This window comes from Oncorhynchus clarkii, chromosome 11 (assembly GCF_045791955.1).
Source record: "Oncorhynchus clarkii lewisi isolate Uvic-CL-2024 chromosome 11, UVic_Ocla_1.0, whole genome shotgun sequence".
NCBI classification, from domain to species: domain Eukaryota; kingdom Metazoa; phylum Chordata; class Actinopteri; order Salmoniformes; family Salmonidae; genus Oncorhynchus; species Oncorhynchus clarkii.
Window position 1 is genome coordinate 32944876 of NC_092157.1, and position 19843 is coordinate 32964718.

General features: G+C 41.2%; 1 protein-coding gene and 1 pseudogene across 2 annotated transcripts in view; one reads left to right on the top strand and one right to left on the bottom strand.

Annotated features, from left to right (window-relative positions):
• Positions 1-425: 425 nt before the first annotated feature.
• Positions 426-12198, bottom strand: LOC139420561 (nucleolar MIF4G domain-containing protein 1-like; annotated as a pseudogene).
• Positions 12199-13095: 897 nt separating this feature from the next.
• LOC139420445 (limb region 1 protein homolog) overlaps positions 13096-19843 on the top strand; it is a 142073-nt gene continuing 135325 nt past the window's right edge. The window contains exon 1 of one of the 2 annotated variants that reach the window (XM_071170585.1): positions 13096-13288. In XM_071170585.1, coding sequence (XP_071026686.1) covers positions 13226-13288 — 63 coding nt within the window. In that variant the 5' untranslated portion in view covers positions 13096-13225. The remainder of the gene's footprint in view (positions 13289-19843) is intronic. The other variant, XM_071170586.1, reaches the window with a different exon arrangement.

Genomic DNA, 19843 nt, shown 5'->3' on the forward strand with positions numbered 1-19843 from the left:
TCACGAATTCCAGAGACATAACATACAGGAAACACATTCGCATGTATCAAGACCCATCAAATCAGATGAATTCAGTATGCAAATGTTCATTATTTCCCATTATGCACATCTCAAATGTTTACATTATTAATCCTCTATTCATCTGAAACATGCATTTTAGAAGACTGCATACCATTGCTACATGGTAAATACAGAATAACTTGGCATTCTGTACAAATATATAGACAAAGGCAATTTCCATTACGTCAATGAATTCAACTTGATGCATCAGTGTTAACTACACTGGAAATAGAATTGTCCACAACGGCATGGCCATTATCATTGCCACTTGATGAAGCCTCTACTTAACGTTGATATTTATAATGTCATAAAAACCATCTCTGTCGTTGTCAATACTGCAATTCATTAAAAAAAAGATGACTTATATGATGACTAAGACCTCCCAGAGGAGCCATTTCCATTGGCCTTGGGGCAACATCCAAAATCACAGTTTAAAAACCCCATAACAAAACAGCATTGCTTCAGTCTTGAAATTAAATTGATGGGTTTGTTCTTTGTAATAAAGACCATTTTCTCCAAACAGCTTTCTTTTGTTCTCCTGGCATTCTCCCAGAGTCCGAACGTGTCTGTGTGTGTTTTACAGTTAGAGTTTGGTTTCTTTGGCCTCGGGGGCGACCTCGGCTTGCTCTGACAGAAGGCCTGTTTGCTCAGCTGGTCCCTGGGGCTGGGCAATCTTCAGTAGGAAGTGACTGATGAACAGCTTCAATCCCTCCCACAGCATTCCTAGCTTGGGAATTCCCAAAATCCTGACGAGACACAACACAATGGCAGATATTGATACCAGACTTTTCACATGGTCAACCCTAAGCGGTGTAGTTTTACAGGAGAGCCAAAGGACTCTGGCCAAAGATGTTTAATGACTAGGTGAAAGGAGGAGGAATCTGACCCTGATAAAATGTATTCTAAACCAGGGTTCGTCAACAATTATTTTTCTGAGCTAATAGTCGGCGGGCCAGAACTTAATTAGCATTTAATATTACCACAACTAATTGGCCTACATTACAAATTGAACACAATTGAACACATCTGATTATCACATAATAAATTCAGTGAAAATAATTTTGATTTGATTATGCTCATAAAATGACCAATGTCTCTATTCAATTATTATTTGAGTCTCTTTCTCTGTGCGTTGATTGGTGGGATAACCAGGTCTACGTAGCCTACTTTAGGCTACACTACTCTTCTTAGCGTCAACATTCGCTCAGAACAATTAGCTTCATTGCAAGAGAAAATGTCGCTCTCAAAAAGTATCAAAAGAAAGGTGGATCATAAAAATCGAGGATATGGTAAGATGAACGCATATCTCTGTCCATTTCAGGGAAGAATGGACAGAGCGATATGCGTTCATCTTACCATATTTTCCCAATGCCAAGCCAGTGTGTCTTATTTGCAATGAAAATGTCACTGCGTGCAAATCATTTAAATCTCAGACGTCATTATGAATCTAAGCATGGAACTGTCGAAGTGGCCTTCCGCCCCAGTCAGGAGGCCTGACGCAGAAACATTGAGAGTTAACTGCAAGCTGCACACAAAGCTTTTTTTGGCTGACATTCTGTCATTTAAACGGGTTAAATCTGCAGTTACAAGGAAGAGAGAAAAAAGTGGACATGATGGAAAAACTTGAGGCCTTTACTAGGAAGCTTGAGTTGTTCCATTTGGACTTGTCATCTGGAAGGCTACTGCACCTCAGCACATGAAGAAATGACAGGCAGAGGGACCAGGCCGCAGCATTGTCAAATAGGTGATGGACAATTTCATCAAGCAGCCGAGGGACAACTTCTCCACCAGATTTAAAGAATACAGCATGCCCAAGGGTATCATTGAGTTTGTACTTGATCCTCTCACAGTCCACCCAGGTGGAGAATTCTCCTCCCTTGCTAAAAAAAAATGATACCCTTGCTCCCTCCATTGCTAAGAAAACTGACCCTTGTGCCCAAGGAAGCAAAGGTAACCTGCCTAAATGATTACTGCCCTGTGGCACTCACGTCGGTAGCCATGAAGTGCTTTGAAAGGCTGGTCATGTCTCACATCAACAGCATCCTCCCAGACCCATTCCAATTTGCATACTGCCCTAACAGATCCACAGATGATGCAATCTCAATCGCACTCCACACCGCCCTTTCTCACCTGGACAAAAGGAACACCTATGTGAGAATGCTGTTCATCGACTACAGCTCAGCGTTCAACACCATAGTGCCCACGAAGCTCACCACTAAGCTAAGGATTCTGGGACTAAACACCTCCCTCTGCAAATGGATCCTGAACTTCCTGACGGGCCACCCCCAGGTGGTAAGAGAGGCAACAACACGTCTGCCACACTGATCCTCAACACTGGGGGCCCCGCAGGGGTTTGTACTTAGTCCCCTGCTGTATTCCCTGTTCACCCACGACTGTGTGGCCAAACATGACTCCAACACCATCATTAACTTTGCTGACGACACAACAGTGGTAGGCCTGATCACCGACAACGATGAGACAGCCTATAGGGAGGAGGTCAGAGGGATTTACAGGTACAATATACAAGGAAAAGAAACAAAAATAAGTGATCCTCCACCCCCTACCTCCCATCCTATTCCCCCAACCCCACATCCACCCTCCTGGCGACCAGAGAAACCCTCTCCATACCACCCCATACCACCCTGTGGGGCTAATATGAGGTAAAATGTTCAGGTTTCAAACAATTAAGTAGGGCTATATGTTTTCAAAATGTATAAGCCTACTGCCTCCGGCTCAGATTGCAAAGTGGAAGGTGACGTGCTGATAGCCTGCCTACCTTTGCCTATGCACTTGAATGGCGAATGGAGGCACGCTTCAATACGAGTTGAGAAATAGCCGCAATAGAAAGCTGGGATCCTTCTCTATTTAATCGTGGCCATCAAAACTGTTTTTAAACACACGATTGCATTAGCATTGTTGCGCAATGACTGGGCTTATAAAAGCACGTTTCACTCCAGTAGCAACCAGCTGCTAGGCCCATCCTGTACACAGAAAATAATGTAGTGTCACATACTGAAACTTGTGGCAACGTCTAGCTTTGGTATGAGAGCATATCAGCAGTGCAGAAGGGTAGGGACACAAAACACGCCGCACCAGCTTCTCAAAAGGCATCCAGGTAATCCTCGCTGGTCCTGATGACGCAGAAGACATTTCTCCTTAGGTCTGTTCATTCTCCGTTTCCAGGCCAGGTCTAAGATCTTTAAGCTGAACTGAGTAGACAGGTGAAGGAAAAATGGCATTATGATCAGTAAAACACGTTGAAAATGTTATCTAGTTCAGCTCAAATGTAGTGATATACAGTCAGGGTAGGTAGTGCATAAAAAAAGTATAATAATCATTTAAAAACGCTGTTATAAGAAAAGAAAATAACAAATTGTCATTATTTTTTAGATATTTTATGTTTTTTTTCTGATGGGTGTCCCTATACTGGGATGGTTGAGCTAACGTGCGCTAATGTGATGACATGACAGTTGTAAGTAACAGTCAACTTGTTTGTCTAACGGAGCAAAATCCGTTAGACAAACAATTTCAGCACCCCCACCGCAAAACATCTTCCCGGGGCCATGCCTTAAATGCACCTCAAACAATTTTCCAAGTTGGATTTTCAAAGAAAACTTGGTATAATTCAGAGGGAGACCAACAGCTGAGCTGCCTAACCTTCATCAGAGGAAGGGACAGAAAATAATCCGATCAAATGCACCACACTTGGCCTGACAGACACAGCATCCTGGAGCACACAACCGATCAGAGACGAGAGGAATGTTTTACAACCTTTTGGACAATATCAATGTTAAAATAAAAGCCATGTTTGATCCTTTTGTCAGCCTTGGCCCGACAGCACTGTCACCGAGAGGTTCACCCTAAAGGACAGATGAATGGACTAAAATCACAAGTAAATGCATTTTCCTTTGCAATTTGCGGTTTAGGCTACTGTTCAATGAACATGAGAATAGACAACACCCCTTTGATGCATTTAATTTATCAAGCTAGAATTTTGTATTGAAGAAACACTTTCCAGTCATTTCAATTGTCATTTCAATTGTTGATATGGGATTTCCTTCAGAACCGTATTCATCACGTGTGTAATAATATTTCACATAATAATATTATTGTGTGCGTGCGTGCATTTGCGCATTCCACTCGCGGTGCATTGGAAGAATTGTAAATCCATTGTGAAAGGCTAGGGAGTTTTGGATGAAATGTAACTGTGGATGCTACACTGGTCTATGGCCGAGCTGAGTTGAGCAGTGTGCCATTTTGCCGGGTGATATGAAATATGTCGCCATCTGAGGCAATCGCTTTTGTATCTTGGCTGCAATGGTTTTTACATCTGGTGAAAATTGTTTGTTAATTTCAGTTAATAGCCTATGTCACTGGTTGTTGGAGCATCAAGGTTTATTTGTCAGTAAATCAGGCTTTGATAATAGCCAGTGCATAGCCAGCCACAGACCTCAACACACTTCACTTCTCAAATGTTCATATGAAAGAGCTGCAGTAATGATTTGGTGGAACACCAGGGGCCATATGTATCAAGCATCTCTGAGTGCTAATCTAGGATCAGCCCCCCCCCCCCCCCCAAGATCTTTTATGGTTATAGTACCTTTCCTTCTGCAGTTGTCTGTTTTGATGTCATGTTGCCCTGGTCACCTATCATGGGTGCTCTGCTCCACGATGAGCCCACGATCCACCAGCGGCCCACCTGCTCTGCAGCCAAGATGTTCTCGAAAGAGACCCTCAGCTTCACATCACTGGCCCCTGAACTCTGGTGGATCTGAACACAGCAGTTAAAACATTATTCACATAATGCTCTGGGGTGAAGTTTCACCTAATTACAGATCTAGGCACAGCTTCCCTTTCCCCAATCCCAACCTTAAATGTAAGTGAGGTATATGCTAAACTGACCCTAGATCAGCAGGTATGGCAAAACCTTTATTTTTACTGCTCTAATTACATTGGTAACCAGTTTATAATAGCAATAAGGCACCTCATGGGTTTGTGGTATATGGCCAATATACCATGGCTAAGGGCTGTATCTAGGCACTCAGCATTGCGTTGTGCGTAAGAACAGCCCTTAGCAGTGGAATATTGGCCATTTATTGTGCCTTATTGCTTAAACATAAACTGCTATGTGAGATTATAGCGCCCCCTGGTGGTTTTAGCTAAAATGTGCAAGTGATATATTCTTGGGGTTGAAACATCAACAATGGATGAATATTTCATGGCTGAGCAAATAATGGTTTTGAGGTTATGATATGACAGTTTGTTAGTAAGTATTAAGTTAATCAGATCCATATCCCACCAGAGTTCTCTGTAGCTTTTGCAGTCTCTCAACAGGCTCTGGGTCATGGACTGGGACCTTCCTCATATAGTTGTTCTTCAGAGCCAACATGGTCTGCAGCTGAAGCGCACCTAAAGACAGAGATGATATTCAGAAGAGAGTTGGCTTGTTATTCATTTTTGACTGCTAAGGAATGCTAATTGCGAGTTGCTCTGCATAAGAGCTGCTAAATGAGCAAAATGTTAAACGACCATGTTCGAAAGCATTACCACCAATAAGGTGCATTTCAGAGTATAGACAGAGGGTGATGTTGAGAGTGGTGTTGTGTGGTAGCTGTGACAGACCGTACCCTGTTTTCATCCTGAAACTTGGTGCCCACACCGCTGCCTTTGCGCTGGGCCCCAGAGATGAGCTCTTTCAGAGCCAGGGCATCATCCTTCCGCAGGGCGAAGCCTACATTTTTCAGCATGAACAGAACCAGCTCAATGTCCTTTTTCGGTGAAAGCCCCAACCAGCATCTTCAGGATGTCAAAGGTGAGGAGGGCGTGCACCACCTGGAAGTTGTAGAGATGTGCCACCATGGCCACCGGGCTCTTCCGTCAAACTTCCACACCACTCTCTCCAAGAAATTAGCCCCCACCTGCAAAATGGTACATTGTGTCAAAGAACAGAAAATAAAGCAAGTAATTGGAACCTTGAATTGCTGGACGGTATGTGAACGTGTGTGTTTCAAGTTTGATTGAGTGTGGTCATTTACTGACAGGTGGGGAGTAAACCTGACTGAAAGAGATAATGCTAATAGAAGGCCAAGGTGTGAACTGCCACTTTCCCATTAATCAAACAGGGGGGAGGGGGGTAGCTTATAAAGGAACTGGTGACAAGTCACCACTGAGCACGTAAATCAAACAAACCACAAGCTAATGATCATTCACAGGTTAATGGTTACTCCTTTTCTCACACAGACTGTGTTGTTACAAAATACTGTTTTCTTCTTTCTGTGCCCTTATCAGAGGAGCATACAGGGGTGAACTAAAGGTAAACTAAAGGTCACCAAGAGAGAACAGAGTTCTGGACAACTACACCTGCTACATATCCATTAGGATTCAATCGTAATTCTTAGTTGACTGTAACTAGCTCCCTTATCCCAAATGTCACCTTATTCCCTATATAAGTGTGGCAACAACAACAAAAAAATCACTTGGTGAGGTCACTAGGTGTTGAACTAAGGTTGGATAGTATTTTTTTTAAAAGGGGGTCCAACTTAGTTTTTTTAGCTCACTCCCCTCACATTTTTTAAAGGGTAGGTAGCATAAACATAACCACATGTCACATATGGATTTGCATTAGTATACGCATTTTAAAAAATTGCCACTTTAGCTACAGCAGCGACATGACCTTGATAGCCAGTAAGAAGTATTTCAAGTCGGCAGGCAGGCCAATACAACACCATTGCACTGGTCGCCAGCTTATCGACTCTGCACCCCAATCAGCCACGCAAAACGTTCTTGAGTGGCAAGAAACCTGCCCAATTAGCTGATTCGCTTTCCATACACCCACTCCTTTCGACACACCCCTCGCCCATTCTCCTGTCTGTCAGCTAGCGTGCTAGCACTAAGCCAAGGTGGAAAAAGTTACAAAACTGCTGTAGCCTATTTCACAGAGAACATGCCGAAAAGTTTACAAAACAAAACGGAGAACAGACTAGGTACTACAAAATCAGAGCTGATATGATTTTCTCTCCTTCTTTCGAGCGTGCCACGCTTACGGGCCCTGGCTAGATAACACAGCCACAAGGTTCATGAAGAGCATTCTGCATGGCAGCAGGTGCCCCATCTGCTTCTTGTTTACATCACACTTCCTGTGATTGGTGGATTGTAGCTCACCACCGCTAACACTTAATTACATGCTTGAGCTAGCATACTAACTCGGTAAAACAGAGTAGATCCTACATATGACATGGAGAAATCGTGCATTGTGATTGTGGATAGTTTTCAAAGATATCTGGAAATAAGTTCATAAATATGTGATAACATATTATAACAAAAAAATTACTATGTTGGTATTTTACAGGTAACCAGATTGTGACTACAACTAAGTTAAGTCTTTGACCACACTGTGTTGTTACATTGGTTAGTAAAAATTCATGCTTCCTACACTTTAAATCAAATTTGAATGACCTTACCGGTTCACAAGTCATTTGACTTGTCTCTTCAGTCTCTCTAGCTCAGCTTTGCGCTTATCATCCCCGGTGTCCCGTAAAGTGAGGAGGCACATATTTGCCTGCTGACAGGGCTGCCTATATATACACAGAATAGTGTTTAATTCTCAGTCTATACATTTATGTCCGGTTTCCGGGACACAGATTAAGCCTGATGCTGGACAAAAAAAGTATTTTCAGTGGAGATTCTCCATTGAGAATTATTTTTAGTCCAGGACTACTAGGCTTAATCTGTGTCCATGAATACAAAACATACATTTTTTGCTGAAATTCACAAATGAGATTCTAATTGGGCAACTTACAGTTTCTGCCTTAGGCAGAGCTTTGAGCAAGCTTTGAGTCTCAACTCATTCCTCTTCCTCTTAATTTTCTTCTTCCGAACCTGCTCCATCACTCTCATCCATTCCTTCTCCGTCCTCATCAATCTCATCTTCCTCCACATACTTGCCTTCCGCCGCATTGGCATCCAGATCTCCGTCACTGTCTAGTTCACTGCCCTCCTCTTCAGAGTCTTGTCCTTGTTCTTCCTCCTCGCCGGACATTTCAGATTGTCTTCCAATTTCCTGAATTTATTTTTGGCAATGTCCATGTCGTCATCACTGTCATACATCATCCCTGAAGCTGCCGACCCAGCTTCCAGTACACCCATAATGTAATCAAGTCCATCATCAGCAAATTGTTTCCCCTCTTGTTATACCCAAGAGATCCCTCCAATCTCGTAATTTCTCGGTCGTCGGCATCATTTGCTTCCAAAATTGCTTTTTTTCTTGATTCCTCAAGTCTGTTTCTTTACTGTGCTTTCTTAGGTCCCGTTTTCTCAGCCTTCTCTCAACTGCAGTCTCAACAGGAGTTGACTTGGACTGTTGAGCTGTTGGCTCATCCTTTCTTCAATTTTCCATTCACCTTTGTTTGTTGTTTATCAGATGGGGTTGCAACTTCCTCACTGTCACCAGTGGATGCGTTGAGAGCCTTGTAACGTTAGCCTTCATAGCAATTCTTACTTTGTCTTTTTTATCTTTCTTTTCTCCTTATGCATGACTTTTACTTTTCTACTTAACAAATCTCAAACTACAGCCATCTTCTGTTTTATCACAGCCTACCTTACTCTTTACAAAGTCGTTAACTGTCACCATATACTTTTGCAATTTTCCTGTGTCTTTCCTTCCCTCTTGGCTTTCAACTTTGCAACAGAGATGACTATCGTTAACTATTTAACTATGATCTTATTGTTACTTGATGAAAGACACTGACTTTTATAATTACATTCCTTCGATGTGTCTACGAGTTTCAAGCTTGGCAAGAAACAAACGTGCCCGTGTATGAAGCAAAAAAAAACTCGTCTATGAAGCAAAAGGCTACTTAAGTGAAATAACCCCTACCGTGGTTACTTCGAAACACTTGAAATAGTTGAACAAAACTATCTTAAAACGTCAAATAATTAGACACATGTATCCAGTCTTCATGATGCAAGACATTTTGGTTGACAAACGACTCAGGAAACACAACAAATTATTATCATTTTTAGCGCGGAATGATGATGTCATTTATTTTTGGTCGTCCCTAGTTACCACAGTCATAATTATGTCTACTATTCTACAATGTAGCTTCTTAAAATCTGATGTTAAACGTATCCCTCATCTTAACCACACTGCTAACCTTATGCCCAAACCTAACCTTAAATGAATACGATTTTTGGGGGTGTGTTTTCATTAATTTGTATGGTATATAATATAGGCTAACCGTGTAGTTAGAGTTAGAGTTAAGGTTTAAAATCTGTTTTTAACAAGATAAATTGTAGAAATCGGCGGGGTTTAGGCATAATTAGGACTTTGTAACTGTGTCAACTAGTAACAACCCATTCAGTGGGTTTTGGCTGAATTACCGTTCTCCTAGCAGCAGGATATTATGCTGGAGCACGATCATGGATTAAAAATAATAATAATAAGAGCCCCCTGCAAAGATGCAAATATCGAACGTTTTTTCAGCGCATTGTAACCACCGTCGAAAAAATTAATTGATAATTTGACGTATTTTCTTTTTTTTCTTATATTATTTATACCAGTTTACACAAATACTGCTATGTTTAAAGCTGTTGTGTAGGCTATATTTAAAGAAATGCATTTTTTTATAAAATACAAATAAATGTTATTGGAATTACTCAATATAGTCTGCAGAAATTAAATGGGTCTCTTGTTCTGGGCAACGGGTTTAATACAGAGTACTTGTGACTCCTTACTCCATCCACTGTAATGGGCGGCAGGGTAGCCCAGTGGTTAGAGTGCTGGGCCTGTAACCGAAAGGTTGCAAGTTCAAATCCCCGAGTCTGTCGTTCTGCCCCTGAACATGCAGTTAATTGAAAATAAGAATTTGTTCTTAACTGACTTGCCTAGTTAAATGAAGATAAAATAAAATACACAGTATTATTTAGAGATAATGTTTTTCTACCTGTCTCAGAGCTAAAGTGGGGTGGGAAATACTCAGTAGGGTCTCTACTAACCAAATATGTGTCGTTTTGGAGGGGGACTGCGTCATATCCAGCAACACAGCTTTAAATTACCTGGTGCTATCCATGGTCCTGAAATCAATACACACTCAACAACGAAAAGGAAACACAAATATCAAACGTTTTAATCAAAATGAAAACAAATTTATTTACAAGTTAAATGTAATGCATATTAACCAGGCTATTAAGACACAGCATAATCACACTTTCTGAACAGCAATGGAGATGATTTACAAGTTTTAGTCTGATATGTGCTTCTTATCTATCAAGGTTTTCAGTATACAGTAAAGGCCTATTACCTAGTTTAAACGAATAATAACAGAGAGAAGATTATTTACAAGCTATATTGTCATGATTATCGATCAAGGTCAGCAAAGGCACATTTTGCAGAGTTGAACACGTATTACAAGAGCCAACAAGGCTGATAGGCTAACAATACACAGCATAATCAAGCTTACAGAACAACAATGGAGAACATTATTTACAAGTTATTGGCCTTTATGTGTTGCTTTTCTATCAAGGTTAGCAGTATAGTAGTAGACTGTGAAGGCAAGGTGACTGGGAATATGGTTGAGTACAAACAGTGTAGTCATTTCCTCAGTAAACCAAACAAACAGGGAAAACGTCAGTACAGAGACAAAGTGGATTCGCAATTCAATGGCTCAGACACAAGATGTATGTGGCAGGGTCGACAGACAATCACTGATTACAAAGAGAAAACCAGCCATGTCACGGACACCGGCGTCTTGCTCCCGGACAAGCTAAACACCTTCTTCGCCCGCTTTGAGGATAACACAATGCCACCATCGCGGCCGCTCCCAAGAACTGCGGGCTCTCGTTCTCCGTGGCCGACGTAAGACATTTAAACGTGTAAACCCTCGCAAGGCTGCTGGCCCAGACGGCATCCCTAGCCGCGTCCTCAGAGCATGCGCAGACCAGCTGGCTGGAGCGTTTATGGACAGATTTAGTCTCCCCCTATCTCAGTTTGCTGTCCCTGCTTCAAGATGCCCACCATTGTTCCTGTACCCAAGACAGCAAAGGTAACTGAACTAAATTATTTCTGCCCTGTAGCACTCACTTCTGTCATCATGAAGAGGGAGAGGCTAGTTTGAGAGGCTAGTTAAGGATCATATCACCTATACCTTACCTTACCTGACACCCTAAACCCCCTTCAATTTGCATACCGCACCAATAGATCCACAGGCGATGCAATCGCCATGGCACCGCACACTGCCCTATCCCATCTGGACCAGAGGATTTCCTATGTAAGAATGCTTTTCATTGACTATAGCTCAGCCTTCAACACCATAGTACACTCCAAGCTCATCATTAAGCTTGGGCCCTGGATCTGAACCACGCCCTATGCAACTGGGTCCTGAACTTCCTGATGGGCCGCCCCCAGGTGGTGAAGGTAGGAAACAACACCTCCTCTTTGCTGATCCTCAACACAGGGGCCCCACATGGGTGAGTGCTCAGCCCCCTCCTGTACTCCCTGTTCACCCATGACTGCGTGGCCGCAATGACTAGACAGCCTACAGGGAGGAGGTGAGGGCCCTGGCGAAGTGGTGCCAGGAAAATAAAACGTCAACAAAACGAAGGAGCTGATAGTGGATTTCAGGAAACAGCAGAGGGAGCATGCCCCTATCCACATCGAAGGGATCGCATATTTTCTCAAAAATATTTAATTTGTCAGGCCAAGTGATTGACTTGATGCATTTTATGGCACATGTCAAGGCTGGCCTTTGGCGGATTTAAATATGTAAAGGTACAACCATTATCAGCACCATTAGGTTAATATAGGTCTTTAACAGGTATGCCATTCCATCATTGTTTACATTGTGTCTTTGTTTACATTTTATTTCACACAGGAAGCAAACAGGGTAAGCCCCAAAAAACGGTTAAAATGTTTTGTCTTTACAACTGATATTCAACACAACAACAGTACATTAATGTATCATTTTGGAATTAACATGCAGGGCTAAATGCATGTGCCTATAAAACAGTCGCCCTCCAAAACAAACTATATTTGGTTAGTAGAGAGAGACCCTACTGAGTATTTTCCACACAACTTTTCTACCTGTCTCAGCTAGTGTTCTTTCTATAGCCTAACATACCAGTGTCAACATTGTATTTTTTCATTATTGGTGTTATAAAATGTGTTTTATTTGTTATGTTTATGTCTAGCCAGACACCTAGGTACTTATAGATGTCCACATATTCTAGGTCGGAACCATCCAGGGTGGTGATGCTAGTCGGGCATGCAGGTGCAGGCAGCGAACGTTTGAAAAGCATGCATTTGGTTTTACTAGCGTTTAAGAGCAGTTGGAGGCCACGGAAGGAGTGTTGTATGGCATTGAAGCTCGTTTGGAGGTTAGATAGCACAGTGTCCAAGGAAGGGCCAGAGGTATACAAAATGGTGTCGTCTGCGTAGAGGTGGATCAGGGAATCGCCCGCAGCAAGAGCAACATCATTGATATGTACAGAGAAAAGAGTCGGCCCGAGAATTGAACGAGTTATCCACATTGTGGTTCTTTGTAGCTCAATTGGTAGAGCATTGCGCTTGTAACACTGGGGCAGTGGTTTAGATTCCTGGGACCACGATACATAAAATTCCTTCACGCATTACTGTAAGTCGCTTTGGATAAAAGCGTCTGCTAAATGGCATTTATAAACTGGGTGTTTTGAGCCCTGAATGCTGATTGGCTGACAGCAGTGGTATATCAGACCATATAGCACAGGTATGACAAAACATGTCTTTTTACTGCTCTAATTACGTTGGCAACTAGTTTGTAATAGCAATAAGGCACCTCGGGGGGTTGTGGTATATGGCCAATATACCACGGCTAAGGCCTGTATCCAGGCACTCCACGTTCCGTCGTGCTTAAGAACAGCCTTTAGCCATGGTATATTGGCCATATACCACAACACCTCGGACATTATTGCTTAAATATATTATTGCAATGTTTTGAAATGCCGGATTTTATTTTGAAGTTTTTGTTATTACCATACAAAGTGACGTCATCGTTTGTGCTGCTGGCAGAATACTAGTCACAGAAGTGTATGTAGCCTGAGCCGTTTCTTCTGTTGACCATAGACAGGTTTTATGGACGTCAGTTGTACGACTAGTATTCAGTGGGGCAATTGACTTGCATTTGCAATATGAAGAATGGAAGAAGACGATGTTACTATCAGAGAGCAGAATTTCCACAGCCAAGTTCGAGAGTACATTGTAAGTGAATCTCTCTAACGTTCGCTAGCTAGCTTGCTAGCCAACATTTGATATGTGGCGATGCTGCTTACATTAGGTCAGTCAAACGCAAAGCTAACGTTATTTTGCTAGCAGGCAAGTTGCATATAGCTAGCTACCAATGATAACTAGCGAACGTTCCCCACGTGTAACTGTAATAGTAGCTTTCTGATTAGCTCACCTTTTATTGTAGCTCCACAACAAGGGATAGCTACGTTAAGGGGGAAAACTGCGATTTCTGCATCCATTTTGGGTCTTTAAAATTCTTGAAGAGTCAAACTTATGAATACCTCCATAAGTTCATGTGCCTTACCCTCATCAGAACCCAAAACATAAGCTTGTTTTACCCATTTGTTTTGTAAACAAACACTACCATTGTATTCTCATGTATTCTCAAAACATACTTACAAGTAAACTATATATATATGGGTCAATCCTTGCGTCTATATGAATTTGAGTTGTTCCATTTCTACAGTCCAATCCATCTATTTACCAAGTCAGTGTCGGGATAGCTGCCTTGCTATTGTTCGATAGGCAAATTGCGCCTTTATGTTTCCAAATAAGTTAGCTTGCCTCTGTTGTTGTCATCTTTCTCCTTCCTTCCTTATTCAGTATTTTTTATTTTATTTAATCTTTATTTAACTAGGCAAGTCAGTTATGAACGAATTCTTATTTACAATGACGGCCTGGGAACAGTTTGTTAACTGCCTTGTTCAGGGGCAGAACGACAGATTTGTGCCTTGTCAACTCAGGATTTGATGCATTATGCTGGTAGTGGCTACCCAATTAGCTATAGGCAATTCCATGGTAATGAGTCTTTTTCCTTCTAAATGTTACCAAACAAAAATGTCATTTAAAAAGTATATTAACTCTATGCACAAGGCCTAATTTTAACAATTTTTGCTGATAATTTTACAAAAACAAAAACTGCAAGAAAAGTGCAGATGCTCAGTTTGATAACAGAATTTTTGTCAAATCTCCCTCTTTTTTTTTAATGTGGCCACGTTTTCCAAACACTCTGTTTAAATATCTGCTCTGAATTAAGATTCAAAGATGTCTGCAGAAAGAATGGGGTGTCAGCTATGACATGACACCTTGACTTTTGGTTATTGAACTACAGTAAGTGAAGTGGATTTACATCACGGAATTACATCATGGGTTCCTGATCTGTACCATACAAAAAAATGCATAATTATGAATATCATTCTCTTCATGGTGATGTATCCTGAAAGGTAGAAATATTCGATATCCTCCTTTGCATATTTGGGTATTATTCTACACACAGGTTATTATTTTTATTCCCCAAAACAAGACTACATTTGGTTCGTCCGGACCAGACCAAATCTGAACCAATCATCTACATCACAGTACAGCACAATAGAGTTCAGTAAAATACAGTACATTATACTGTACTCTAGAGTTCTCTACTGTAATGTACTTTACTCTAATTTTCTTTACTTTACTGTACCGTGCTGTCCAAATGTATGAAACATAGACGCCTATGATTGGTTCAGATTTGGTCTGGCCAGGGCGGACTGACCAAATGTCAACTACTTTTCAACGTCTATGGACGTCCGGTGTTGGTCGGTGTCCAGAGGTTGAGGATACTGTTACTGGATACTGGAGGGGTGGCCAGACTGTTTTAAGTATTGCTTTGACCACCAGTTATGAGCTGAACATAACAGTATGACAGTGGAAGGGAGGACAGTAGCAGGTGACCCAACTGTGGTTTGTGACTACTATGAATTCCCATTCTAGCCAATTAAATTACAGTAATTCCTTGACTGATAAATTGGTAACAGAATTATGAGTTTTGATCGCTTAAAGTTGACATCAGTAAAAACACCAACTAATTGGTAGGGCTACCTTGTTATTTCTATGAACTTTCATTATCCTTTCATTATCCTCCCTCTCTCATGTTATTTCATAGTTTGTGATGTCTTTACTATTATTCTACAATGTAAAGAAAATAGTCAAAATAAAGAAAAACCCTTGAATGAGTAGGTGTGTCCAAACCTTTTACTGGTACTGTATATCAGTTGTTTGAATATTAAACAGCAAGTAAAAAATGATATAAAAAAAAGTAACACAACTACACAGCTCCCATAACCCATACATTTTTACTAACTTATACCCTATCTTCTCACACTTCCAGTCCCATATAGTTTTTTTTTTTTTAATGTACAAAACTAAATGTGTTGATATTAGTTGACAGGTGTCTTTACTTCAACATGAATGTGTTTCAACTTATTTCTAATATCTTTCAAGACTTTATGGTAGATGTTGTCGAACACCCCTTTTCTATCGGTTTGACCAGAAAGCCAAGCATTTGCTTATTCCACGTTTTTAGGATGGGAAAATGGTTGAGAAATTTCTGCGTAGTTTTTATTTATTTTTATAGACTCTTTCATTTGACACTGAATTTGACATGCTCCTATGAACTTCCCATGCCGGTGCTCATGGAGCTTTTTACATGGAAATGCCACTATCCACGTTGGCATTCCAATGCTCCCTCCTCCCTTCTAGCACATAGTGCCTAAGTGATTCTACTATGGAATGTGACCACCATTTGTGACCCACATTTTGTTGCTGTCACCAGAGTTATAGCATAGCCTAAACTTTACACAGCTAGTGCTGTAGCAGCATATGTACCTTAACATGAGGGATCATAGCTCTGGTCTAGGCCATTAGTTTGCGTTCCTCCACTGCGCATTCCTTAGTGGATTAACACGCAGTAACGCCCTGGACCAGAGCTAGTAGGATGAAGGTTTTTTTTTCTTAAAAAAAAGGTGTGGTCACTATAGTGTCCCCTGTGTTGTGTGAGGTCAAATATCATAGAGGTGTACAATGCTATTTGAGGTGCCGGCAGTGCCCTGCACTCACTCTAAACTAGTCTATGTCATGGGTTGTCTCTGCTGCGATGTCTAACAACATTGACCCTCAAGCAGAAATGAATGCATATTGAAAACGCCTTGACTGTTAGGCTTTATCAGTACATCCACTGAGTCATGCGTATGATGGTAGTAGATGCATGAATCATGCAAAACATCGACCTGGTAGAAGCCGGGCAACAATGCCTGTCACGAGGGAATGTGTGTAGAAAGCGGATGTAGTCTAGGATAGTTGGGTTTAAATTATGAGCCTACTGTTAAATAAGTGAGGATTCTAAGGGAGAAAAATAAGAAATAGGCCTAGATACAGTGGAGCAATTTGACGATTAGCAAAGTAGAGTATACTGTTGTCAGTTGATCACCATCAGCCAGCTCAGGGTTCTCCCTCGGTGTCCTGTCACTTCTGGGCACAGTCAGGCATCCACCCAACCTCATATCTGAAGTTTTGTCTGAGGGGGTTAGCTGTGTTGCTGCTGATCAGAGCACTGACCTTTCAGCTGTTTTCTGGTCTGTTGTCATGTGGTGGCGAAATTGAGTTTTCTTTGTGAAGAGTTTTGAGAGCCAACCTTTGTCTATCATACTTTATAATGATAGACAAAGATGTGTCTTGTCTGCCTGTTACTCCTGCTGACTCATGTCTCCTCGTGTTGTATAATGTGGAAACCGGAGATAGTGCTGCTGCTGCTGCGGAGGTCCTCAGGCCTATTTTCTGTCTGTCCCACCGTCCGTAGGGGAATATTTATGTCAGTGGTGGGGCTCTGAGGCCCTGCGTTTGGCAATGGCACTGCGAAAAATGTATTCAGTTGTTGTTGGGTCGTCTAATTCCAGATCAAGTTGCATGTAGATAAATTAATTCAAATTGGAAATGTAGGTGCTATCTCGTGTCAAACAATGACTATTATGGTTGAAACTAGTCAGTTGCAACTTTTCTGTTTTAAGCTATCTGTTCTTTAGATTTGGATATGGTGTGGCAAGGGCCATGATTCATAAAGTGCCTCAGTAGGAGTGCTGATCTAGGATCAGTTTTAACTTTTGTATCATAACGAAGAAGATCACATAGCCATGGGTACCTGTTCCTAGATCAGCATTACACTGAGGTGTTTTATGAATACATACCCAGTCTACAAGGCGAGGGCAAGGTGTTGTTGAATATACGTAGCAAAAGTATCGGCACCCACCCAGGCTATTCTTTCCCTGTAGGAGTAAATCACCTAGACTTGAGAGAGGCCTTTGGGGGGAGGTCTGCCTGTAACCTGATCAAGGCTACATGCATAACTGGTATCCATCCAGCCAGGCCATGCCAACTTCCATCAATCATAGCTGTCTTATGGAAATAACTCTACGTATACAGTACATGATATGCAGTGATGCATATCCCAGCAAACTTGCTGTCATAGACCATGTATCGCATGTCCATAAATTACCAGTGATGCACTGATAAGACATTTTTGACCGATATAAAAAAAAATGCAGGGTTTTAAGCATTCTAGTACAGTTAAATACTTAACACACACACATGGACGCAGCGGTTTAAGGCACTGCATCTCAGTGCAAGAGGCGTCACTACAGTCCCTGGTTCAAATCCAGGCTGTATCACATCCGGTCGTGATTGGGAGTTCGATAGTGCGGTGCACAATTGACCCAGCGTCGTCCGGGCCGTCATTGTAAAGAATTTGTTCTTAACTGACTTGCCTAGTTAAATAAAGGTTACACACACCACACTAGAGGTCGACCGATTAATCAGAATGGCCGATTAATTAGGGCCGATTTCAAGTTTTCACAACAATCGGAAATCGGTATTTTTGGGCGCCGAATTTTATTTATTTATTTTTAACACATTTAATCTTTATTTAACTAGGCAAGTCAGTTAAGAACACATTCTTATTTTCAATGATGGCCTAGGAACGGTGGGTTAACTGCCTCGTTCAGGGGCAGAAAGACACATTTTCACCTTGTCAGCTCGAGGGGTCCAATCTTGCAACCTTACAGTTAACTAGTCCAACGCAATAACGACCTGCCTCTCTCTCGTTGCACTCCACAAGGAGACTGCCTGTTACGCAAATGCAGTAAGCCAAGGTAAGTTGCTAGCTAGCATTAAACCTATCTTATAAAAAACAATCAATCATAATCACTAGTTAACTACACATGGTTGATGATATTACTAGATATTATCTAGCGTGTCCTGTGTTGCATATAATCTGACTGAGCATACAAGTATCTAAGTATCTGACTGAGTGGTGGTAGGCAGAAGCAGGCGCGTAAAACATTAATTCAAACAGCACTTTTGTGTGTTTTGCCAGCAGCTCTTCGTTGTGCGTCAAGCATTGTGCTGTTTATGACTTCAAACCTATCAACTCCCGAGATGAGGCTGGTGTGACCGAAGTGAAATGGCTGGTTAGTTAGCACGCGCTAATAGCGTTTCAAACTTCACTCGCTCTGAGCCTTGGGGTGGTTGTTTCCCTTGCTCTGCATGGGTAACGCTGCTTCGATGTGGTGGCTGTTGTCGTTGTGTTGCTGGTTCGAGCCCAGGGAGGAGCGAGGAGAGGGACGGAAGTTATACTGTTACACTGGCAATACTAAAGTTCCTATAAAAACATCCAATAGTCAACGGTTAATGAAATACAAATGGTATAGAGGGAAATGGTCCTATAATAACTACAACCTAAAACTTCTTACCTGGGAATATTGAAGACTCATGTTAAAAGGAACCACCAGCTTTTCTATGTTCTGAGCAAGGAACTGAAACGTTAGCTTTTTACATGGCACATATTGCACTTTTACGTTCTTCTCCAACACTTTGTTTTTGCATTATTTAAACCAAATTGAACATGTTTCATTATCTACTTGAGGCTAAATTGATTTTATTGATGTATTATATTAAGTTAAAATAAGTTTTAATTCAGTATTGTTGTGATTGTCATTTAAAATACATTTTTATTTATTTTTTAAATCGGCCGATTAATCGGTATCGGGTTTTTTGGTCCTCCAATAATCGGTATCGGTATCAGCGTTGAAAAATCATAATCGGTCAACCTCTACACCACACTGACCAAAAAATTATTTTGTTGGCATTTACGTATGTCCCGATTACCAGTAAAACATAATCAAAACCTATTTCTTTCACTTACTTGATGTTCTGTTTCGTTTTTCATTTGTTCAGTCGTTTCATTCTCAACCAGGATTTCTATGGAACTCCGTTTGCGTCTTTGCGTGTCAAAAAATATACATGTTAAATAACACTATTTGACGTGTCAAATAAGCTTGTTGACCAATCAGGACCTGAATATGACTGCATGTCACATAATAATTTAATGCGTGCATACATTTTTTTATGTAGTTATTACACATTGATTACACTTTCACTCGTATTTCATATGTCACAAAGATTCATCGATACGTATGCTATGATGCTGGTAAAGTTGTCTTGCGCACATACAGTGCTGGTCATAAAAAAAGCTACCTGGCTAATGGATGCAATGTTCTCCCCAAAAACCTAGCAAACGACATCTGTTTCAGTAGTTATATAGTTAGCTAGCTAACTATATAGCAAAGTATCATCTAAAATAACCCTAATTTACAAGACCAACAGTTCTTATTTGATTAATGATGGTCGGACCCATCTATGTGAAGCAAGCTATAATGAGGA